Here is a 25,856-nt window from a genome sequence, read left to right as displayed (position 1 = left end):
ACACTAAATCCTGCTGTCTACGGTTATGTTTAGAACTGATGTCTGTGACTGACCAATGAACAATTCGTAAAACAACATAAGGTCATCATCCATCTATTGTCTTAACCCTGTTTTTCCTATTGCAGCTGTTTATTAATAGGTGAGAGAACAGGTCACCAGTCTATCGCAGGGCTAATACAATAATACAAGAGACAAACAAGCAGTCACTCATTCTATGGACAATTTAGAGTCCCCACTTAACCTTACATGCACGTCTTTGATATGTAGGAGAAAACACACACAGGGAGATCATACAAACTCCACACAAAAAGGCCTTGGCCAGAAACAGAGCCCTGCAGCATGACCTCCAGCAGGCCACTGATATGCATGTTTCTGCTCAGACTGTCAGAAACAGACTCCATGAGGGTGGTATGAGGGCCCCACGTCCACAAGTGGGGCTTGTGCTTACAGCCACACGGGGTGATTGGCATTTGCCAGAGAACACCAAGATTGGCAGATTCACCATTAGCACCCTGTGCTCTTCAGGGATGAGAGCAGGTTCAGGTCCAGGTCTGGGAGAAGATCCCTCAGGATAACATCTGCCTCCTCATCAGGAGCATTCCCAGGTGTCAGAGGTCATGCAGGCACGTAGAGGCCACACTTGTCAGGTTTTCAGTCTGAGCCAAAAAACTTAAACTTAAACTTAAAAAAATACACTTCTCTCAGCAAGCTCTGAGTTGGTTTACATCATATCAGGAGTCTAGGATACGGAGTGTAAAAATCAATGGCAGTATTTCAGCTCCCTGTGAATATAAAATGAATACCACAAGGTTCAATCCTGGGACCTTTGCACAGACATCTGCACAGAAGCTGTGCCAGCTGTATGCTGATGATACCGTCATATGTCTCAGCAAAGACTCCAGATAAGGCTGCAGAGCTGTTGAACAAACAGATGGACAGTGTCTCCCAGTGTCTTCAAATTGTTCCAAAACTGTGTCCATGTGTTTTTCACTATGACAGAAATCTACAGATAACTTCAAGATCATAATTCATTGTGAACCAATTGATAAAGTTGAACATTACAAATATCTGAGAGTAGTTTTGGTTTCAAATGTAAAATTTGACACCCATATAAAGAAAATAACAAAAGAAGACTATCAGGACAAATGTAATCTGTTTTCATCTTATACGATCATGTCTTTCAATAAATGCTGCTAGGCTATATTTCCATGCAATGATCTTATCCCATTTTCCATATTGTATCACTGGGCCCAGGCTAACCAGTCAGCAATAAAAAGTGTAGACTCTCTCTTTAAAAGTGATGGACCAGAAGCCCATTAGATGGCACTATTCAAGAGAAATACAATCTATTAAGTTTAATTGGTTGTTGGAGAATGAAAAACCCCAATACTAATGGGGAAATTCCTCGATTAGGAGTTCATAAAAGTATGGCAGGTGTGAAACAGAAAGTGGCACAGGTTTTTCAAAATGGCGGACTTCCTGTACATTTTAGAGGGTACGTCCAAGAGACTTTTGTTCTCGTCTAGAGGAGATACATCGGTGTACCGATTTGCGTGTCTGTAGGTCAAAGTGGGACCCATATCTAATCCTAGGGGGCGCTATCAAGCCATGTGGCCACGCCCGCATATGCATATGGTTATATCAATCAGTTCAGAATGACAGGCTCAGCATGCCTATTTCCCCTTCAGTTTACAGAAGCTAACAGGCTAACTGTTTCCAGGTGAGGGTAATGAGTAGCCAGAAGCTGTTAGCAGCTAGCTTACTAGTTGTTGTGCTCTTCTTCATTTTTTTCTGTTTTCTGGTCAGTGTTAACATGCATTACTGCCATCTAGTGTTACGAAGGATGAACATCAGGTGCTAGCATGTCTGGTGTTAGCATGCTAAATGCAGTAAGTTGACATCATGTCACAGCTTCCAAAGGTTTTAGCTGCACTCACTTCCTGTTTCAATATGAAATATGTTATAGAGCGGTGGCACATTTCAGATTGGAACCACAACAAATGTTTTTGGGTTTATTTGGTACTTTTTTTTCCTGGGTAGGTGTCGTTGTTGTGGGGCGTTGACGGCGATTCGGTGGAGGATGTTTTTCTGGGAGTTACCGCATGGACCAGCACTCAGCAAATGGTGTCATGAAGGTAAAGCAGTGAAAGGTAATCAATAAGCATGTAGGATTTAGATGGCATTCCTGATTCTTGCCTGTTTTTCCTTCTCTTTGTCTGTCAGGTGCAGATTTATCGATGGGGCGAATGGTCACCATCTTTGGACAGCAGACTTTGTGTGTCCTCATCTGGTTTTGGGAACATCTGCAATCTCCACCTCAACTGGCCAATCAGTGTTCCTGTTCTGGGCGAGCGAGCCAATCAAAACACAAAGGAATGTCACCAAGACAACTGTGAGTCTGTATTTATGTGAATCTTGTGCACAGTTTATAAACTTAACTTTCAAAAACCTGCATTGATCTGTGTACTCTGGCTGTCCAGATGTCTCCAGGTGTTGTTGCTGCAGAGCCACTCATCAGGAAACTGTTCCTGCTGCATCCCGCATATCCGACAATCCTGCTGGAGCTCAGCAGCACCACGGACACTGCAGTCACATCATCTGGTAAAAACACTGGTTAAAAAAAAGTAGTAAAAAGTAACAGCAAAAAACCTGGAAAGCAGTGCAGGCTGAGGCAGAGGGATGTTCCAGGAAGGCAAACGGGCTCATCTATGAAGGGATAAAGATGGAGTGATGTTTAGATTCCAACACTTAAAAACAGACTTTCAGCTTTTACTAACATTAATCAACTGGAAGGTTTATGCTAAAAGAAAAAACTACAGGCACTACATCGCAACACTTCAACTAGACATAATGCTGTAACTCCAAACGATCAGTAGGTGGCAGAAGAGACTAAGAAACATAGAATTCCAGCATCCAAACGTGGCGATCTAGAAACATCATTTAGAAACATCAGCTTTGACCTCAAACCCAAAACAAAAAAAATAATTTGACGCCCCCTTACATTGTTTCTTGCTATATGCGGACCCTAAGCAACCATGGTGCCCCAAAACTACATGTTCAGCCTCATCTGAGCGAAATTAAAATGAGCTAGTAAGACATTTTCTCAGTGGACAACACCCTGATGCTTCAGAGCTTTACAGATTTGTACTACTGGACCTTCACCCTCTTCCTTCATGTACCTCATCTCCAGTGAAGCCAGGGAAGTGCTCGTCTCTCTCAGCACAGCCTGGATGTCTTCAGGATGTCTTCAGGATGTCTTCAGGATGTCTTTGGTCTTGACTCAAATGTTTAATAACTTCAGGGTCAGACTGGTTGAAGTTTGCCTGTAGAGGGAGAGAGAGAGAGAGAGAGCAGGTTAGCACCAACAATGACTTCGTCGTCATCTTCTTTAACAAAGACCATGTGGCTGCTTCTTGTGGTTTGTGTCCTGGCTATAATCGAGGAGTGTCAAATTAAACATTACGAAATTGTTTTGATATTTTCCAGAATCACCTGAACACCTTTTTTACAGCCTGTGGAACAGCTGTGGAGACATCAGAAAGAATCAAGACGCTTTATTGTCATAGAACAACGGGATTTGGTCCGACAGCTCAGAAAAGGCAAAATACATTAATACAAAAAACACAACAATACTCAAAACAGCTACTTTGTAGTAATGACATGGTCAAGTCCAGCAGGATGTTATAAAGTGCAGCGTAGTGCATACCAGCATATAGACTTTAGCACAGGGTGTGAATGTGTGTCAGTACAATTAGCCTTGGGATGCTGTGGACAGGTAATTAAATAGTATTATTATAGTTATTATTATTATAGTTTGCACACAAACGGCGCAACCATGTTGACAGTCAGTTAGCTAGCTAGCTAGTTGTTAAAATCACAAATCTGAATGCCACCTCTGCAACTGTGACCGAAGACTTCAGAAAGGCTGTTTTGCACGAACTGGACCAATGCTTTGACAAATGTGCAGAGCTGGCAAATGATGTTTGCACACTGCAAAGCAACCTGGACCAGGCCAACCAGACTGTCCTGGAAAGAGACAGTCTGATCCAAAAACTGGCAGAGGAGAAGTCTTCCTTAGAGGAGCAGCTGAACAAGACCATTGCTGAAGCTAAAGACACAGGCTCAGACTGACGGAGGTCCAAACGGAGGAAGAAAAAACAACTCCTCACAAAGGAGGAGCTGAAAAAGGCTAAGAGGCTAGAGAAGGCGGACGAGGAGGCCGACAAGAAAGAAGAGGAAGAACTCCACACAAAGCCCTTCAGACACTCCCCCCTCTGAAAGTTGTGCAAAAATCGCAGATTTTTACCTTTTTTTTCCCCCAGAATTCGACAATCATTCAACATCATTGCCACAAGGCAAAAATTGGACATATTTGATTTGCATGTACAATCTGTTAACATATTTGCACCTCTGACAATAAAACATAAACAATGCACATCTGTTTCTCTGTGTGCCATTGGGCTGCACTGATATGGTCTTTAAACATAGAAAAATGGCAGCAGGAGCTCTATTATTTCACCGTCGCTCAGATGTGTGTCTTCAGAATGAACTGTCAGCTTTTTAAACATGGGTTAAAGTCGCGGCAGCGTGCAGACTTACCTGTACGTGGGTCTCTGTGGTTCCACTGGACCCTGCGCTTTGCTTCATCCCTGCAGGAGAGGCAGACAACAGACATCAAGACGGAAATACCTTTAATAACATGAAGAAAACAGTCCTGATGAATGTCAATGATTTTAAAGAAAATGTTGCACTAGGATCTATGCTGAGCTAAGAGTAACCCTAGCTAGTTCTCCCGATAAACCTGCTCTCCAACAGCCACTTACCATGAGCGTCCGCCATCTTTGTCTAAAAACTGAAAAAAGGTTAAAATTATAGAACAAAAGTGAAGCCGATCTCTCTTCGCTGTTCTTCTTCTGATGAGATCAGAGTGAACACTGTCGTCCGCTACGATCCCACCTAGTGGTACAAAGTGGTATTACATGGATACTCTTTTAGCATTTTGACTGAAAATAATCTTAGAAATTTGACCTTTGACATCACAGAAGATAATAAACAGGAAAAAAAATCCCATGATGCATTTTCATGTGTATGTATCTCCCTGAATAAATGTCGAGTGTTTCTGATGAATGTGTTTTTTTGATAGCAAAAATGTGTCTAATTTACAAGACTCTATAGTACATTAAATATAAAATGTTTTCAAAAAGGCAGGTAGATAAGTCATTTTTATCACAATACACAAGGTCAATAATAAACAGAATAATTATTGGCTCATCAATGCAAACATTGGTCATTGTGCTGCTGGTGGCACATGAAGGACATGCCGGAAATGTGGAGTGGAAGCTTGAGAGTCCTCAGCTGATGTGACTTGTGGGACAACGTTCATTCAGCAGCAACCTCAAAGAAGGCTGAGCCTGAATTTGCCTGTAATCACACAGAACTCTGTTTCCAATTCTGCCTGCCAGGAATATGGATTCTTGCTGTTTTAATCCCAAATTTTATATTCACAAAAATGTTTCCAGGTACAAAAATAACAAGCAGCCACCTCCCCTTTCGTCCCATGACCTCGCTCCCCCGCCACCGGCACGAGCTGTGGTCTGCAGGGCAGAAGAGTACACCAAAAAAACAAATACAAAAGACAAGTTCTCCGGCCAGTAGGTGGCGCAGTGACTGTAGCATATCAGCATATAATGTGTGCAGAGTCAGATGTCCCTAGTCCTTTAAGAGTAACCAGACCAATTTTCAGCTGGGTTGGACAAATCCCCTAGGAGGAGTTCGCAAAAGTGCGGGGAGTGAAAAAAGCAAAATGGCGGACTTCCTGTGCGTTTTAGAGGATACCTCCAAGTGACTTTTTTTCTCGTCTTAAGGTGATACATATGTGTACCGATTTTCATATCTGTAGGTCAAATGGGGAGTCAGATCTCATTCTAGGGGGCGCTGCAGAGCCATGCAGCCACGCCCTCCAATGGCGACAGTCTCAAGTCTGCCAAATTTGGTGAGTTTTTGAGCATGTTCAGGGGGTCAAAATGGCGATACCGGACCCAGAAGAATTGTCAAGTATAATAATAAGAAACCCTTGCATTTCAATAGGGCTTTCGCATGTTTCGTGCTTGGGCCCTAATAAACTATTGCTGGACAATTGGAGACCAATCACCTTATTATGTACTGACTGCTAGCTCATATATACTCGAAGAGATTGGATATGGGGCTTTCAAAATTAGTAGATGAGGGCCAGTCAGTATTAAAGCTCCAGAATTTGAATCCATGATTGGATCCCAACTCCTCCCTAGTCACTGTTGTGTGTCCTTGGGCAAGGCACTTTACCTGCATAGCCTCCAGTGTACTCACTGGTGTGTGGTGCTCTTTGCTGGGCTGCCTTAAGCAATTTCCCCATTGTAGGACTAATAAAGGTTTCAAAAAATAAAATCGTGTCTGACACAGCCTAACTCCATTTGGTTCCACATCCCAAGGTCCATTTTTGAGGTTTAGGAGGTTTACACTTTATTTTGAAATGTGATTTTGAAGTGAACGGGATCCCCATCAAACTATCTAATTTTCATGAACAGATGTTGCATTTTTGGAAAATGATATTTACCCACAACTTTTCTCCCCATAATCTAACCTTATGGAACAATAGATTCCAACGATTTAATGGATGATAATGGCACCATTTTAAATTACTCAGACTTTATGGTGCCATAACAGAAACATCCTCTTGGGTGAATATTGTAGTCAAAGGGGGGATGTTTCTGTTGTGTGACGAAGGCCGGTTTTCCTGAGGTGATCGCTGATTGTTGATTGCTGTCACCTGTGGCAGGACGGGGAAGGGAGTCCGAGGAAGTAAGTGTTGGCAGTAAGCATGTGGCAGGAAAAGCTGATGGACGGGGGTTCTCAACATATTCCACTATGTAATGAATGAAGATTTCCAACTGGAATATTTCACTCAATGAGATCCAGGATGTGTTATTTTAGTGTTCCCTTTATTTTTTTGAGCAGTGTATATTGTACCTCATTTCATCTGTATTTTTGTTATTATCCTCTCAAGACTTTGTATATCCAATTACTTAATAATAAAAAACAAGAAAGAAGCTGTGTGAGAAGGGGGGGGGGGGGGGGGTGCAGGGGACAGTTCACCTCTGGGTCTCCCAAATGGAACGGACAGGGAGTGGAGGAGGGATGTCTCACTCCGATAGTGTGCATCACTGCGTGTTTGTGTGACTTAGTGGCGTGACTGATCGAAGGAGTGAGAGCTCTTACCGTTAATACAAAATCATCAAACAACACGCAAGTTTTTGGGCCATGTCAACAAACCGGACAGACGTCCGGACAGAGGTCTGCTGCTATTTACGAATAGACAAATTGTCTTTTACCTCACCAGATTTCAACAAAATGTAATGTCACCTTTCATCCAGTCTCCAAAGCTGCCTTATGTTCAGGGTAGCGTCTGACATGCGCGTCAGGATTTTATTTTGAAGACCGGAAGTTGAATTTGTCTCTTCAATTACGTTTCTTACTAGTACCTCTCTCCAACTAAGGCAATTCTCGACAACTTTTACACCTTACATTGTGCGTAAGAGGATAGCCCTCTGTCGGGCCCCGTTTCGCGTTTTTTAATTATTTATTTCCGTGTAAACTGCAGTGTTGATATAAAAACATTGATGGTCCATTATTTAGCCCTGCGCTGAGGGCCCCGGGGAGAATTGCAAAGGATTATAAAGTCATCGGAAACCTCACTATTTATCCAGCGACATGGCTCGACCACGGCCGCGGGAATACAAGGCAGGAGATCTGGTTTTCGCTAAAATGAAGGGATACCCGCACTGGCCGGCGAGGGTGAGTCTGGGATGCGGCCGGGCTGGGAGCACAAGGAGGCGGGGTTGATGTACACCATTCAGCCGCTGTTTTGCTGCTGGGTGCATGGGAAGGATGCTGCGCTGACTCCGCTCCTCAGCCTCTGTGGGTCTGGGTGAAACAGGCTGAGTGAATATGTAGACATTTTAACACCAGAAGTAACGGAAGATTGTGCGGCTCCATTTTCCCTTTACCTGCCCTGTCCCCGTCTGCTCAAGCCGGAGTTTTATTATAGTGTTTGAGGATTTGAATCTTTAACCATAGAGCTATTTATTTTCAAAGTAAGGTCATGTTTGCACTCGTGCTGTCACAGCAGGAATAATGAGCCTGTACTGACCTCAGGTAACCCGCAGCCCTGTTCCAGCACGCCTCATGTCAGAGGTATGGATCATACACTGTAGCCCTGAGAGCAGAGTGGGGCCTCAGATTCTGGCCCACTTCTATCATGCAAGTTCCTCCGAGCACAGCAACACTCATGGTAGTTTTACTACGTTTTAATGACAGGATGCAAGCACACGATGGCTGCCACGGATAGAAATATTCCAGAAATGTAACTTCCTATAATCACCACTGTTGTAAATATGATACATGTATGTAAAGGTTTGTGTTTCCTTTAGATTGATGAGCTCCCTGAAGGAGCTGTCAAACCACCCGCCAACAAGTACCCCATCTTCTTCTTTGGCACCCATGAAACGTATGTACTTTGTCTCGTTTCTGCCTCACACTGTCCCACTATGACCATATGAGACCGTAACTGACATGTTAGCCTGTCAGTATTGGTCTATGACAGATTGGTGCTTTGATGTTTTAGTTATAGCATCCTCACATAGTTTGACCCTGATTCAAATCTGTTGTTTACAGTGTTCTCAGCACGAAGTAAGCAGATCTGTAAATGTTTTATGATAGAAAGTTCCTTGTGGTAGTTTGTCACAGTGCCTTAACGTCAGAAATGTGTGTGTGTGTGTGTGTGTGTGTGTGTTGGTAGTATTTTGATATGACAAATAGTCCAAAATAGTTGACGGTATAATAGTTATAATACTAGTGAAGCTTGCAATCATTTTTTACTACTCATTTTGTAAATAGATCATGAACTTGAGCTAAAGCTTTTCAGAATATAAAGAACATTTGAAGGATCAGTAGTTTTTCCGGGGTTTATCAGACATCCACATGCTCTTTTCTTCCTTCAACAACAAATAGTAAACTGCATCAAAGGTTAAGTAGATTAATAGATATGTCTATGAGGTCTAAATTTAACTTCCAAAACAAAAACACATGTATTTCTGCCAACATTTGATCTCCAAACATATGTACTGTGCAGCATTTGTGAAAACAAATGTGTAGTAATAGCTCATGTGATGTTCTTGTCTTTTTATTAACAATTGCAACTGTTTGTAGTGCATTCCTGGGGCCAAAGGATCTGCTGCCCTACAAGGAGTATAAAGACAAATTTGGCAAGTCTAACAAGAGGAAAGGTTTCAACGAGGGCTTGTGGGAGATTGAGAACAACCCTGGAGTCAAGTTCACAGGCTATCAGGTCAGTTGGCAGCCTAGTTCAGAGGAAAGACAGAGGGAGAAAACATGAGGGAGGACACGTGCCAGACACGCTCCATGCACTACAAAGTGACACTGTTGACTCTGCCACATCTCTAACATGGAGGTGTCGGCAACTGCAGAACTAACTATGTCTATTTAGTTTTGCAAAACATTTACACAGGCTATTTAAGAGCTTGAAGCGAGGCAACTTGACTTGTAGAGTTTTTTTGAAGATGTTCCTCCAAGCAGCAGCTTGAATGAAAATGATCTGGATGACTGAAAATCTTCTTCCACATCACAGGCTATTCAGCAACAGAGCTCATCAGAAACAGAGGAGGGGGGAAACACCGCTGATGGCAGCAGCGAGGGTGAGGAGGGCGACTCTGTCGGAGAGGAAGACGGCAAGGAAAAGCTGAAGGAAGACAAGACTGGATCTAAGCGGAAAAAGACGGCCACCTCTAAGGTACTCTACATCTATGACAATTACAACTGGTCTGAAAATGTTATAATCCATTTGGTGAACCGATTCACAGTCTTGATACATGTTATGTGGCTGATTTGAGACAAACTGGTGATTCATACAGTGTGTAATAATCCAGGTTTCTGACTGGTCTTTCATGGATTTAGCCTGTGTGTTTTTCCATCTTTTGGTTGTAGTTTGTCCGTGTTACCTATGTACCTACCTGTTGAACTTCTGGTGTTCCTGGTTGACTTCCTGGTCATTGCTCCTCATGCTTAATTTACTTTAGGGCTTTGAATTTCTTTTGATCCCAGGTGTCACTGAGTGAGAAGCAAGCGTATCCTGAATGCAGTGATATGCAAATCATTTAAACCCTGGGCTGAAAAGACAACATATAACATCTTAGTACTGAGCATTATTTATTTAGAGTCATCTGCAAAAGGTAGTGCCCCATCTTGTAATTCTATAATCAAGTCCTGCCACAGCATTTCAACTGGGTTGAGGTCTGAACTTTGACTAGACTATTCTACAACCTTGATTCTTTTATTTTTCTGTCGTTCTGATGTAGACTGGCTCCTGTGCTTTGGATCATTGTCCTGTTGTATGACCCAATTCCCACCAAGCTTTAACTGTCAGACAGATGTCCTCACATTTGTCTCTAGAACACTCTGGTATACAGAGGAGTTCATGGTCCACTCAATGACTGCAAGGTGTCCAGATCCTGTAGCTGTAAAACAAGTCCAGATCATCAGTCCTCCTCCACCGTGCTTGACAGTGTGTATGAGGTGTTTCATGCTGTGTTTGGTTTTCAGCAGACATGCTGGTGATCATTAAGACCAAACAACTCCACTGGGGTCTCATCTGTCCATAGGACATTGTTCCACAAGTGTTGTTCTTTGTTCAGATGCAGTTTAGTGAACCTCAGTCCTGCTTCCATGTGCTTTTTAGACAGAAGAGTCTTTCTCCTGGTAACAAACAAACACACTGTACTTGTTCAGTCTTGTGCTGTCACATTAACACTGAGCATGCTCAGTGAGGTCTGTAGACTCTGACATGTAGCTCTTGGGTTTTTTTGTATTTCTCTGATCTTGGGCTGAATTGGCTGGGACGTCCACTCCTGTGAAGACTGACAGCTGTCTTGAATGTTTACACTTGTGAATAATCTTTCTCACTGTAGAACGTTGAACTCCAAATAGTTTGAAATGGTTTCATAAGTCTTTCAGATTGATGTGCAGCAACAGCTGCTTCTCTAACACCATGGTTTATGTCTTTCTCTCTTGTCATTGTGTTAACACACAGCTGAATGTTCCAGAGCAGCAAACTGTCAAAACCTCTGTTTTTATAGAGGTCTGTACACCTGCTGATGATCAGTTCATCAAGGACTGATCATCAGCAGCACCTGCTGCAGCTCACACAATTAAATCCTATAGAAACTGTAGGGTACTGCCCACAGGTTTTTTGTTTATTTTTGATAAATAAATAATGGCACAGTTTAATTTATGTATAATAATATAATATATTCATATTAATAAACACAATAAACTTACATCATTTGTTGTTAGTCTTGCCTGATACTAAGACCACTGTGATCAGATGATTTAATTGTGAGATACTTTTCAGAAGAGTTTGGATTTTGGTAGCACTTGCTCTTTCCACTGTCAGGAAACTACGACTAACACAGTCTGGATTGCTGTGTGATTGTCCTCACCACTTGTGACTTGAATTTGATGTGAGCGCCAATAGGTATCCAAGCTCAGGAGTCAGGAGATAACCAAGATCTGAGTGGTGTGTGGGTCATATTAAACAGGTGTTTTCTTTGAGCACTAGACAACCTTCACTGTTTTATTGCTCTTGACCCAGTTTGCCTAATATTTGATGTTTAACTTATTTAAATGATTGGTGTGGTCAGACAGTCACAGCCCAGTGTTTTAGGTTAGGGTTATAGCTGATGTGTTTGGCTGACTGCAACAGTATTGCTTCCTGTTTAAAAACTACATACAGGTTCCTCCCAAGACCAAAATGAACCTTCTTTATACCAAACAGACTGACGCTGGGTTTCTGGCTCACCCATATGCTTCATTTCACAGACCTCTTCATCACTGTCTGTGTGTTTTGTGCAACTTTGTAGCAATCTAACAATAACACTTTTTTTAGAAGTTGAATGTCAGAGAATAATGCTGTCAGTATCCTGTATTGATATAATTGGCTGAATGAATACTGACTGGGGTGTCTTTAATTATTTTTACAGTGAAAGGGTTTAGAAATGAATCACTCAGCCTCATACACAATATGTCAGTAAAATGAGTGATCTTTCTTTTTTATACCTATTTGAACTTTTAGTTAGTGAAAACTGGAAAGATGAATGATGATGAATGAAAAAGCATGTATCGTGGCTTGGTGAGGTCATAATACTATTAAAATAATAGTATAATTTCTACCTGGAAACCTATAGTTACCCATGCATCTCATATTTTATCACATATTATATCACTTTGTCATAGAGCTTCACTGTCCTAAAGTTATTTACATTCATGTAAGCCATGCTGCCAATGAATCTGTCCAACATGTTTACGCCAATTGCTGTGAATGTTCATAGATTATTTATTATCCAATTCTTTGTGTTCGACCTCTCCTAAATGTTGGAAAGCTTTCATGTGTGAATGCGCAGAGCACAGCACTGCCACAGTGTTACTGTATCAGTGTATAAGCCACTGCTGCTGTAAAGGGAAGCAGGTTGAAAGTCACACACGTCCTACTCTCACTTAGCAACCACAGTTGCCTAGCAACTAGTCTCCATTACACACAGCACAAGTTGTGCATCCAGAGGAATGTGGTGCTGCTTGGGAGCTGTGTGCTGATGTGTGCGACCTAACACAGGCTATAAGGGGGAAATGGAATACCTTCCTTTGAGAAAAGATTATACGATTATATGTAATATGTATAAGATTATCTGTATTTATGGTGTGTATGTGTGTTTGTGCACATGTCTTTTAAGCCACCCCCCTCATATGCATACTCACTGACCAGTGGCGAGATAAAAGTATTTCCTATGGAGCTCCTGAGGCATTTTGACTCCTTCAGCAGGTAGTGGATGTGTTGTTGGACAGTTATTGCCTTTAGATTGTTACCACATACATGATTGAATCCTTCAGCTTTTTGGTTCTTATGTGAAATTCTGACTCAAAACTGATTCAGCACCAAAACAGTCTAAGTGTTTGTGAGTTACAAAATCCATCTTGAGTGTACCAGCCCCTGTTACTGTTGTATTGCTGCTGGTAACCGAATTTCCCTGAGGGACCTTTCCAAAGGGATTAATAAAGTCTATTTTATTCTATTCTATTTTATTCTATTCTAACTATCTGTGGCCGAATTTCACAGTAGAGAATATATAGAAAATCCATCCTTTTCAGGCATTTGTTTTCCTGCATCATAATATGTGTGTCTGTCTGGCAGAAATCCTCAAAACTCTCAAGGATGACGTCTGGAGAAGATGACCTGGAGAAGGATGGGAAAGATGACGACCAGAAGAGTGGCTCGGAAGGAGGAGACCAAGACAACATCAACGACAGCACCACTGACAATAAGGTGGGATACAGGTTTAACACTTCTTTATTGTTCCAGAGTAGAGGTTCGGAATTTACAATAATTTATTTTCAAGTAAAAATGTTACTAATATTCCTAATATTTATAATATTTATAATAGCTGTGTTTGTTTCTGTCTGTGTCCTTCAGAACCAGCTACTTATAGAAGAACATTAGAAGAAAAGAAACATGAAAGGGAAATCATTCTTTGTAGCTGTAATGTTGGAAAGGTGAATCTACAACATGATTTCTCATCAGTACCCTCTGCTGGCTGCCATCTTCACCTCCACCTCTGTTGGATGTCCGAGTATGTGTTTGTCTGAAAGATGCACCCTTACTACATCTGGTATCAGTCACCATGTGGATACCAGGGTGAGACTGGGCATTATGTCACACAGTTTTTTCAGCACTTCAAAGTAGAGTCTTCAGTCATCTGAACCTATGACACACACAGCGAAACATCTTTAATTATCCGGTGGATCTGAATGCTTGTAGGTTTATGTTGTTAATAATGGAAGATAAGTAAATGGGCATGTATGTGTAGACAGATGTTAGGAGTCTGTGCTGTAACTGATGGGCCGGGCAAGATGAAATAAGTTTACCACCGATAATGACAATGGTTTGGGAGGGCTTCTTTTCTCCATTTTACCTGTGGTTCCATAAAAATAGGAGTAAGAGCAGGGATGCAGGTGGGGGAATTAAATAAATAAGGTTAACTTTTTTGCCAAGGGAAATTGCCAAAGTTGTAAATTTAGAACGTAATTGTCCATCTGTCCATCCGTCTCCATGTTTTCTTTTCTGTAATTTATGACTTTAACTAAAGGTATGTCAGACATTTATAATGTAAATAAGATTTTTCTTGATTTTTTTCTCATACATTTGATTTTAATGTCATTTTTTATTGTTTTTGCTCAGTAGTCACCTTATGTAGTGGTTTGTGATTATTTGGAAGTATCACAAGGTTGTTTACATTTAAAAAGAAGTAAATATATACAAACAGAACCAATAGCAAAATCTATTCGACAAAACAGAAGTGAGCTAGTGCAGCTAATAATAATCAATAAATTCTAGTTAATAATAAAATAAATGTATTTTACTTGGGCTGGAGAAAGGTTTTTGGTACAAACACTGTTTTTAGCCCTGCTCTGCTATAAGCTAACTGACCATTGCCAGGCTGCTTTGTAACTGTTGTATTAATATTGTCATTGAGTATATTGCAGATGGCGAATGTAAAAGCATTTTAGCAACAAAAAGGATGCAAGGCTAATGTGGGCCACAAACACAGAAGAGAAGTGACGTGTCCACATGCTTGTAACACATCTTCCTCCTCTTTAGGCTATTCAGTATTTTTTGTTTTTGCTATTTTAAAATGACCATGCTTAACAGTAATATTAAAATATTTCTGCAACAATATTTAAACTGCTCAATATATTATGTCCAGTAATACAAGCTGCCGAATTCTGAAACATGACCCTTGGTGTTCCTTTAGAGCTAGAATTCACATCATTCCTTTAGGTAAAAGGTCACAGTCACATGTATGTTTTTATATGCTATGGTATAGAAACAAAATACTACCTTCTTGATTGTTGGTGAAAAGTGACCCGTTGGACAGTAAGTGTTCTGAACTTCTGTTTTGTAAGGGTATGGGAAATCTGTGTTACAACAAAAACACAGTATTGGTGCATCTGGTACTGGTTATGAGACAATGCAGTCCTGTGATTCTGTGTCAGGGTGGCTCGTGGTCTTCCCAGTACTTCATAATCGCACATAGTGTAGATAGTCATCACACTGTATTTGTACTGGACATGCATACCACCCTCTGTATTGTATTAGCCATGATCACCTGTCACTGTGTACAAAAGCATTTGGTAAGACCTCCATATACATACATATATATGTATATATATATATATATATATATATATATATGTGTGTGTATATATATATATATATATATATATACACACACACACACACACATATATATACTCTCCTACTACATGTTGGTATTGAAATGTACTGATCACTCTAGTTGTAGCTGGATATAGGTTTTTTACAGGGGTAAATATGAGAGTGACTTATGGAATATTCAGTAACTGTCAAACATCATCCATCACACTATGTTACTCTTTTATGTAACCAGAAAAGATGAATGGAAATACATAGGTAAATGTATGGAGTGTTGTGCACAACTGGGTTACACATTGTAACTCCTTATTAACTATATCTGTATATTTTACTTTTGTTGTAGAATATAGTAGGACCACTATTCTACCTGGACTGCTCTAGATTACAGCTCATCTTTTTATGGAAAAGTGATACATCTGTTCTTCTGTGGATCTGTGAAATAGATCACTGTATATTTTAAAGCTTTTTATAGTGGCATGCTCTACTGTTACTGTAGTCCAGACCATTGCTGTACAAAAGTGTTCATTATTCTTAGTTAAGAAAATCACACTTGTGGGAATGCAGTGAACTCAGAGGAAAATAATTCATGATCCATTTATTTTTCTGTTTCCTGTGTCATAGTGTGCAGTGTGATCATTTTAAACTTGCCAAACCTTAATGTTTACTGCCTTTGTTCCCATTGCCTTTACTTTACTTATGTTTTCATGAGATGTAGACGGGCACCTTCTGTAGCCTATGTAAAGTTGTGTTTTTTAGGCTATTCATTCAAATCTTTGTTATGCTTGTATTTGGAACATATTTAGCATTTTCAAAGTTTGTAATTTATTGTAAACTGTTTTTGCCGTTTATGGATGAGACTTTTACAAAATAAACTTATTGGAATGCACAGTGAGGCTCTAATGGTTATTACATCAAATCAGACCAACAACTGAGACTATGAGAGAACCTTTTCCTTCTCAGGCTACAAGAAGCTGAAATGTTAGGTGAATAAAACCAGCAGTGCATGTATGCAAGAATTAGCATTTTCTTTCTTAAACTTTTTACCGAAATTGATATTCTTACAACATAACCGTTTGTGGGTCATACACAATACATTGTGTTCTGCAGGTGTACTTAAAATAAAAAATAAAAATCTGTTCACATGTGACACAACGACATCTGACAGAAAATGCTTTCAATGTTATCAAGGATAAACAAAAGTCTCACACTGTTTGTACAAATTTGAGGTACGTAGGTGTGAACTTTCAATTTCCTATAATTTTCCAAACACATCACATATCTCTCAGAGTTCCTTTGAAAACACAACCTCGTTGATATGTGCGTACTGACGCTTACGTATCGACGCATGCGCAATACGGACCGAGTAATTCGGCGCTGAAAAGGAAGCTGAATAGTTTCGCAGCGGCACAATCCAGGCAGAGTATTTTGGGGTGTAGTAGTTTGGACTGTAACAGGTTCATTTTTTTTGCTTAACAGCGTCGTTACACAGCGCTGAGTTTGGAACATGGCGGACAAAGAGGGTAAGTTTATAAGCACTTCCTAGCGTCGGAAGCCGTGGCCCGGTTTCCTCGTGTGTGCGCAGTACTACTGTTTTGTGTCAAGAGTGCGCTGCTAGCATGATATGCTAGCTTAGCAAAATCCTGTCAAGATGTTCAGTGGTTGTAGCCAGTCTGTGTGCTCCTGTTGTTGCTTATATCATGCGCCATGCCTCTGCTCTTTAAGTTTGAATGTTTGCGTGGTTACAACCCTTGAAATACTGTGTAGTGGGTGTAAGCGAGCCGGCACACCAACTGTATACACCAAAGATACTACAGAGTACTCACAGCTGTTATTGTTCTGTCCATAATATCATGCTAAAACAATAATACGCTTTTTCAAACAGTCTGGCTAGACATATTAGATTCTATAAGCGTCTGTTTTTTCTCTGAATCATTCCTATAACTTATGTTAGGTTGTTCTGCTGCAGTGTATGATGATGCTGTGGAAGAGAGGGTTATAAATGAAGAGTACAAGATTTGGAAGAAAAACACCCCTTTCCTGTATGACCTGGTGATGACCCATGCCCTGGAGTGGCCCAGCCTCACTGTGCAGTGGCTGCCAGATGTCAACAGGTATTTCACATTTCTCCATCCTACAGTTCATGAAACTTTTAAACAACAGTCTTACTCTCAGTGATAAGATTTGTATATAATGATGAATGTTAATCATTGCCACTGAGTGCCAACACAAACTTGTGTCTGTGTTGTTGACAGGTCAGAGGGGAAGGACTACACAGTTCACAGGCTGGTTTTGGGGACTCACACATCAGATGAGCAGAACCACCTTGTAATTGCAAGCGTCCAGGTACCAAATGATGATGCCCAGTTTGATGCTTCACACTATGACAGCGAGAAAGGAGGTAAGTGTCCGAGCCATCCTGCCAGTATGCTGTACATTGAATTAGGGCCCTATGATTTCCGCGATCACGGATGATGTATTTCAGTGGTGACTCTGGTCAGAATCAGAATTCCTTTATATATTCCTGAGGGAAAATGATTTAAGATTAAGATTTGTCCCACAGTGGGGACGTTGTGTTACTGCAACAGCACAGACACAGAAATAAAAGTAGGACAAGATAAAAAATATACAGTAAAACTACCAACAAAGATACAGGAGAATTAAAATAAGAACATATAACTTAAGAGATATTGCACAGATGAGGTGAGTAGGTGGGAAACTTGTAGAGAGGGCGGCTCACAGGGACTAACTGTTCCTACAGCTGAAATCAAATGTTTGGTTGTTTTATAATAAGTCGACTAAAGTTTCATCACTTGCTGCTTGTTTTTGATGCACTCTGTATGTAACCATATTGAGTGTGTCGCCTCAATAAATTCTAAGTTCTATTCAATTTAGTCATTTACATTAAAAACAATGTTTTTGGTAGTAAAATGAGGTCACAACTTGGTATTCCCAAAAACTACACTATAAAACAGATTTCCCAAAAATTACAACAGAAAAAATGGAATTTGGGGAAAAAAATAAAACGGATTTTATAGGGCCCTAACATTGTAAAAAAAATATTGACCACATAGTTCTGTGACTGCAACCTTGTCAGAAACAATGATCTGATTTCACTTGCAGAGATGATGTGTAATGGGGCATGAGACTGACCTCCCAATATGTTTAGATTTTTAATTTTTAATGATGTAAGATACTGTATATTAAAATATAAATATACTAATGTAATATTACTATCCAACCATGTTTTTTTTATATCTATCAGTTACATTCACTGTTTGCTGAAATGTTGTTGTTGTGTCTTCCAGCAGGTATGTTGATGGGTGCTGTGCTGCGCTGTGTTTAGCTGAAGGACCACTGCTCTCCTGGTGTGTTACCAGAGGTAGTAATAGTATGTTAGCATGGCCACTGATCAGTTTAAAGGTACAGTCATTCTAAAATGTCAATATACAATTAAGCAAGTACACTGAAACATAATGGTGAACACAGTGATCTCAACTGCTATCAAACTGCACAAACACTTTATGATTATATAACAACTACCTGTATGAAATATAGTCTGAAGCTGTAACTCTGCCAGGTTGAGATTCAGTTAATTCATGTAAAGTTCAGGCTTTGGCATTGTGGAGAAGCAAAATGCACATATCTGCTAGTAGCAACAAAGGGTCTTCAGTGTCAGATGTAAAGCTAAGTGAGGGTTAGCTGTGAGCAACAGTTATAATGATGTGACATTTTACAGATTTCACTAGAGATTCTTTTCATTTGCACAATAGTTTCTATCAATATCTAAAATCAAACAAACAACAATTTGTATGACTTTCAATGTTTGACCTGATTGGACACTAGCTTGTGATAACTGGTTATATGCAGGTAGATCTTCCAATCACAAATATTTTTGGAAAGTGCTTTGGGACAACTTCCAGGTGTCCGGGTAAATATTTACTGCAACTAAAGTGTCTATGGCTGTGTAATAGGCCTTTTTAACTGCCTTGCCAGAGTTTGGTGGATTTGGTTCAGTCAGTGGGAAGATAGAGATTGAGATCAAGATCAACCATGAAGGAGAGGTGAACCGAGCACGCTACATGCCCCAGAATCCTTGCATCATCGCCACCAAGACTCCCACGTCTGATGTGCTGGTCTTCGACTATAATAAGCACCCAGCTAAGCCAGGTCAGGTCACGTTTGTGCACTTACGTGTGTGGTGAAATACCCAAATGTTTATGTCCAACAGAAAGTGAAGATGTCTGTTTTTTGTGTAGATCCCAGTGGGGAGTGCAGTCCTGACTTGAGGCTTAAAGGGCACCAGAAAGAAGGTTATGGCCTTTCCTGGAATCCAAACCTCAGTGGTAATTTACTCAGTGCCTCTGATGACCATGTGAGTGACTTGGTAAAATTCAGCAGTCATTCTGACTCAGCAATCAAGTGTTCTAGTGTTGTATTAGAACAAAATAGAAAAGGAAAAATGGAATGTCCTTTTTTATGCTCTCTAGACCATCTGTCTATGGGACATAGGGGGGAGCCTGAAGGAGGGGAAGGTTCTGGATGCCAAAACCATCTTCACTGGCCACACTGCAGTAGTGGAGGACGTTTCCTGGCATTTGCTTCATGAATCCCTGTTTGGCTCAGTTGCTGATGATCAGAAATTAATGATGTAAGTGATAATATTAGTCTGCTTTGACTTTTCTATAACAAAGTTACCGCTGGTTATGACCTTCCTATATCCTCCACCAGATGGGACACTCGATCTAACAACACATCCAAAGCCAGCCACTCAGTAGATGCTCACACTGCTGAGGTCAACTGTCTCAGCTTCAACCCTTACAGCGAGTTCATTCTGGCCACTGGTTCTGCTGATAAGGTAAAATAAAGACAAAATGTGACTCTGTTTTTAAAAGGGCCCCTCTAAGAGACACAGGCTCTCTGAAGCTATCCACCTGTCAGGTGGGATATTCCATCAGATGTTTATTTTTCAGAACTTCTTGTAGTTTTCAAACATTGCTGGCATGCAAATAAGACCGTTTTATTTATTTATTCATTGATTCATTCAAAAACTACCACTTTTAATGACTTTGTACTGTAAGTGATCTGCATCTATATTATTATCATGTATATCTTACACAGCACCATCATTTTTGTGGGTTGTAGGGTGATTAAAAACAACACAACAATGCTTGTTTTGTTGTTTCAGACGGTTGCACTGTGGGACCTGAGGAACCTTAAACTGAAGCTCCATTCCTTTGAGTCTCATAGAGATGAAATTTTCCAGGTAACAGTGATCAGCCGCAACTGACTGACAGCTAGGGTCATAGCACCTGTCACGAAACTTTGTATTGGAAATAGGATAAGATGTTTTATACTAGGCACTAAAATATCTCTACTTAGCACATAGAGGTGATTTATGATGTGAGCACTGCATTGACCTTTCAGTGATGCCTGTCCTCTTCATTAGGTACAGTGGTCTCCTCACAATGAGACAATCCTGGCCTCCAGTGGAACTGACCGACGCCTCAACGTCTGGGATCTCAGGTTCAAACTGTTCACAAAATCCACTTACTTATTCGAAACAGTGTCTCAATGTTAGTTTATCATGACAAAACATGTACAGAGGATGTTGATATTTGTTCTATTATATTAGGACATTTACTCATCACCTTCAAAGTTGGAGTGGTGAACATGTGAATGTTGGGTTTTAAGTCTGATCAAACCAACATTAAAAAGGTCTTAAAAAGTCTTAATGTGGCTTCCCTGATCCTGCAGATACCCTGCAACAAACAGCAGCCTGTTTGGCTTAAGGCAATGGAGTGATGTCCGTGTACAAACTAATAGCTCTGTATTTGGTCACTACAAGGTCCAGATGTTGGGCTTGGAAGCTGCTGCAACCTCCATGTATTTTACTGACAAATTGATAGAATGACTGAGGTTTTCTTTTCCAGTAAAATTGGGGAGGAGCAGTCTGCAGAGGATGCCGAGGATGGTCCCCCAGAGCTCCTGGTAGGTGCTGTCTAGCTTTGTAGCTTTCAGGTTGATCAGATCTTTGTTAAGTCAGTAACTACAAAAACCTTCAGCATGTCATGTGAAGAACCTTAGAGTGCCCTACTGTGTGAATAATATGTCCCAATATCTACTTATGCACTGTATATTGTATACAATAGTGTTCTATATTAAACCAGGCCTAACAACTGGGCAAAATACACTCAACAAAAATATAAACGCAACACTTTTGTTTTTGCTCCCATGTTTCATGAGATGGACTTGAAGATCTAAACTTCATTCCAGATACACAATATTACCATTCCTCTCAAACATTGTTCACAAATCTGTCTAAATGTGTGATAGTGAGCACTTCTGCTTTGCTGAGATAATCCATCCCACCTCACAGGTGTGCCACATCAAGATGCTGATCTGACATCATGATTAGTGCACAGGTGTACCTCAAACTGCCCACAATAAAAGGCCACCCTGAAATGTGCAGTTTTGTCTCACAGCAAAATGCCACAGATGCCACAAGCATTGAGGGAGCGTGCAATTGGCATGCTGACAGCAGGAATGTCAACCAGATCTGTTGCTCGTGCATTGAATGTTCATTTCTCCACCATAAGCCGTCTCCAGGGCGTTTCAGAGAATATGGCAGTACATCCAACCGGCCTCACAACCGCAGACCACGAGTAACCACACCAGCCCAGGACCTCCACATCCAGCAGGTTCACCTCCGAGATCGTCTGAGACCAGCCACTCAGACAGCTGCTGAAACAATTGGTTTGCATAACCAAACAATTTCTGCACAAACTGTCAGAAACCGTCTCAGGGAAGCTCAACTGCATGCTCGTCGTCCTCATCAGGGTCTTAACCTGACTCCAGATCGTCGCCGTAACAGACTTGAGTGGGCAAATGCTCACATTCGATGGCGTCTAGCACGTTGGAGAGGTGTTCTCTTCACGGATGAATCTCGGTTTACATTGTTCAGGGCAGATGGCAGACAGCGTGTGTGGCGTCGTGTGGGTGAGCGCTTTGCTGATGTCAATGTTGTGGATCGAGTGGCCCATGGTGGTGGTGGGGTCATGGTATGGGCAGGCATCTGTTATGGACGAAGAACACAGGTGCATTTTATTGATGGCATTTTGAATGCACAGAGATACCGTGATGAGATCCTGAGGCCCATTGTTGTGCCATACATCCATGAACATCACCTCATGTTTCAGCAAGATAATGCACGGCCCCATGTTGCAAGGATCTGTACACAATTCTTGGAAGCTGAAAATGTCCCAGTTCTTGCATGGCCAGCATACTCACCGGACATGTCACCCATTGAACATGTTTGGGATGTGCTTGACCGGCGTATACGACAGCGTGCACCAGTTCCCACTAATATCCAGCAACTTCGCACAGCCATTGAAGAGGAGTGGACCAACATTCCACAGGCCACAATAGACAATCTGATAAACTCTATGCGAAGAAGATGTGTTGCACTGCATGAGGCAAATGGTGGTCACACCAGATACTGACTGGTTCTTAGTCCCCAGACCGCCAATAAAGCAGAAACAAAATGCACATTTCAGGGTGGCCTTTTATTGTGGGCAGTTTGAGGTACACCTGTGCACTAATCATGATGTCAGATCAGCATCTTGATGTGGCACACCTGTGAGGTGGGATGGATTATCTCAGCAAAGCAGAAGTGCTCACTATCACACATTTAGACAGATTTGTGAACAATGTTTGAGAGGAATGGTAATATTGTGTATCTGGAATGAAGTTTAGATCTTCAAGTCCATCTCATGAAACATGGGAGCAAAAACAAAAGTGTTGCGTTTATATTTTTGTTGAGTGTAAATGTACCGTGTTAGTACTAAGCTATTCAAATAATGCACAGCTTCATATGTTCTTGTTTGTATTTTAAACGTGTGCAAAGAACAGTGAGTAGGCTGGAGATGCAATTATAAACAAGTGATACTATCCGTTCACAACAATATGTTGGATTTATGTTTATTTAAATTAGAGGTCAACCAATTTTTTTTCTATGACTGTTACTGATATTTAGAAATCAGGGAAGCTGATTTTGTGTTTTCAATATTATAAAATATGGTGGTATTTCACTGCACCTGGCCTTCCCTGGTGTCAGGGAAATGCTGTTGAACTGGGGTAATTTGGACAAATTATGCCATGTGCTTAAACATATTACATGTGCGTATATTACCGGTACTTGTTTTCCCCTCACCTTAACCAACTTCCAGCCTCACCACTAAACATAGATCCAGTCAGCCTCCACTGAACTAAGCCACTAGTGGCTGTATTTAAAAGATATGTTTGAATTCAGAGGGCCCAAAAACAATTGGTGGATATACATAGCAGAGCAATCTGAGTGGGCCTTAAACAGCTGCTGGCAGGAATTTACTAGCAGTGACGTGTAGAGGCAGCAGTGTTACCAGGAGCTATATCTGCATTCTTCATCAAAATGGCACCACCTAGATATTGAGAGACAACTCATTGCATGAGTACTTTAAAAGCACTTAAAACTTAAATAGGATTGTTGATGTAGCACTTCTACTTATATATTTTCTGGGTAATTGTACTTAAGTACCAAGCTTCAGTACTTCCTCCACCACTGCTTCTCACTTTTCTTAAAGTTAGCTACACAGTACTGTTGCAGACCCCCTAGGGTTCACCGTTGAAGACCTCTGGTGTTTCAAAATGTCAAAATTTTGACTGTTCATTCTTACGCTTGATGTGTAATCTATGTCTCTGTCTCCATCAGTTCATCCATGGTGGACACACAGCTAAGATCTCTGACTTCTCATGGAACCCCAATGAACCCTGGATTATCTGCTCTGTATCTGAGGACAATATCATGCAAGTCTGGCAGATGGTGAATACATTACACACACTTGTGTCATTAATCTATCCAATGTATTTAATTCAGTGCAAGTTAGGAAGGATACAAGCCAACTTGAGTGTGCATTTCCTGAGGTAAATGTAAGAGCTGGTTATTGGTTAAATCACTCAGCACTTACACACAGCTGATGAGTAGTATAATGATAAACATGTAAAGCGGCTTTATAACAAATATTAATATTGTCATGATGTAAATAGGCGAGTCATCAGAGTACATGTTGACAAGTATACTTTTCAGGTTTTCTTTTGCTTTTACAGTCATCACATTTCCAAATAGGGTGTAAAAAAAAATACTTACTTTTTTAAGCAGGTGTTAAAAATAGTTTTTAGTGCGCCTTAGTTGCATACACAGCTACAACAACCTGCAGCCAATAAGAATGGAGCATTCAGGCAACCCATGGAATAAATACCACTGGCTTCTGTTGTTCTAGGCAGAGAATATCTACAACGATGAGGAGCCAGACAACACCCCTGCATCAGAGCTGGAGGCTCAGGGATCATAACCCAGCTCTACACAAATCTCTGCCCAAGCACAGCCCCTCCTCCGATCTCAGCCTGTCCCTTTCCTCCCAGGCTTATCTCAAGTGCATAAAGAAGCTTGGACTCCAGTCTTGCTAACAAACAGTTGGATTCAGTTTCACCTTGCTTACATTTCACTGTGGCCCTGCAACCCAAAAGCACAGAAGCACTTGGAATTGATAAGGATTAGAAATGCTCTCCCTGCTCAGGTGGTCATACTTCCACTGTTTTGAAATGGTATTGTGTGTGGTTCTGGGCCTTTTAACTGCAGAAATCTTTTATGTGCACGGTTTACATCACTGTAAATTCTGCTGAGCAGTTCAATTCAAAGGGCCCATTCAATGAAACATTTTGACAGTATGTAAATAGACTAACAGAGCCTGCTTCCCTGACCCCTGATCAACAGATCTGAGCAGTGAACTTGTGAAACCTGATCTTCTTCTGTCATGTCCAGGGACACACTTATAATTTTTCCACTGGTTAAGCACTTGTTGGCTGTTTATTCGTTCTATCCAGCTGATGTCATTGCTGTCCATGGGACAAACATTCCCGGTTATTTCTCCATCCACACTTCAGTATTTGGCTTGTGGAAGCAGTTTGGGGTTGTATTAGTGCACTTGAGGAGTACTTTTTTCCTCCTGTTATTACATAATGTGAAATTAATGTTTTGTTTCCTGCACCACAAATTGCAATAAAGCTTTTATAACTTTTGAGAAATAAGTTTGTCATTTATGTAAAAATGTGGCTGAACAATCTCAGTAGGAAACCTTGAAACCTACCATCCATAGGAAATTGCACAACACCCAGTAATTTAGAGTGAAGAAATAAATCCGTTGTTGCAAATTCTACAAAATGTTTATTGAAAAGAAAGACAGGAGAATACGAACATTGTACAATCAAGGAAGGGTGTGGGCTCATCTTTTTTAGTAAAAATAAAGCTCTCCAAAGCTATAGTGACTCATGCCTCTTCTTTCACAGTTGGTCTCACCTAGAGGTAGATTCTGACTTTACCTGAGAGTCAGTCTGGGGCAACGCCAAAGAGTAAATAGCTTGAGCATGACTAAAACTACCGTACCTCCACCTGCACCTAGGAGGTGTCAAGTCCAGTTTGAAATCAGCTGCA

General features: G+C 40.9%; 2 protein-coding genes across 4 annotated transcripts; both read left to right on the top strand.

The window, feature by feature from the left end:
• The first annotated feature begins 7,667 nt into the window (after positions 1-7,667).
• hdgfl3 (HDGF like 3) lies at positions 7,668-14,157 on the top strand. The gene is made up of 6 exons (XM_028402267.1): positions 7,668-7,830; positions 8,466-8,542; positions 9,244-9,382; positions 9,683-9,844; positions 13,295-13,426; positions 13,574-14,157. The coding sequence occupies exons 1-6, from the start codon at positions 7,747-7,749 to the stop codon at positions 13,598-13,600; spliced, it is 621 nt and encodes a 206-aa protein (XP_028258068.1). The 5' UTR covers positions 7,668-7,746; the 3' UTR covers positions 13,601-14,157.
• A 2,528-nt stretch (positions 14,158-16,685) lies between these two features.
• Positions 16,686-25,736, top strand: LOC114433964 (histone-binding protein RBBP7). 3 transcript variants are annotated; one of them, XM_028402800.1, is made up of 12 exons: positions 16,686-16,851; positions 17,298-17,442; positions 17,584-17,729; positions 19,325-19,498; positions 19,588-19,703; positions 19,819-19,979; positions 20,060-20,186; positions 20,517-20,594; positions 20,778-20,854; positions 21,262-21,319; positions 24,078-24,188; positions 24,646-25,736. In XM_028402800.1, exons 1-12 carry the CDS (start codon positions 16,836-16,838, stop codon positions 24,715-24,717), a joined length of 1,281 nt encoding a protein of 426 aa, XP_028258601.1. In that variant the 5' UTR covers positions 16,686-16,835; the 3' UTR covers positions 24,718-25,736. The 3 variants fall into 3 exon arrangements, with proteins under 3 accessions (XP_028258601.1, XP_028258600.1, XP_028258599.1); XM_028402799.1 differs by having other exon boundaries at positions 17,283-17,442; XM_028402798.1 differs by having other exon boundaries at positions 17,283-17,442; positions 19,322-19,498.
• Positions 25,737-25,856: the final 120 nt, after the last annotated feature.

The sequence above is a fragment of the Parambassis ranga genome, chromosome 3 (assembly GCF_900634625.1).
Source record: "Parambassis ranga chromosome 3, fParRan2.1, whole genome shotgun sequence".
In the NCBI taxonomy this organism is placed as follows: domain Eukaryota; kingdom Metazoa; phylum Chordata; class Actinopteri; family Ambassidae; genus Parambassis; species Parambassis ranga.
Note: the sequence above shows the minus strand (reverse complement) of the source record. Positions and strands in the feature narration are given on the sequence as shown.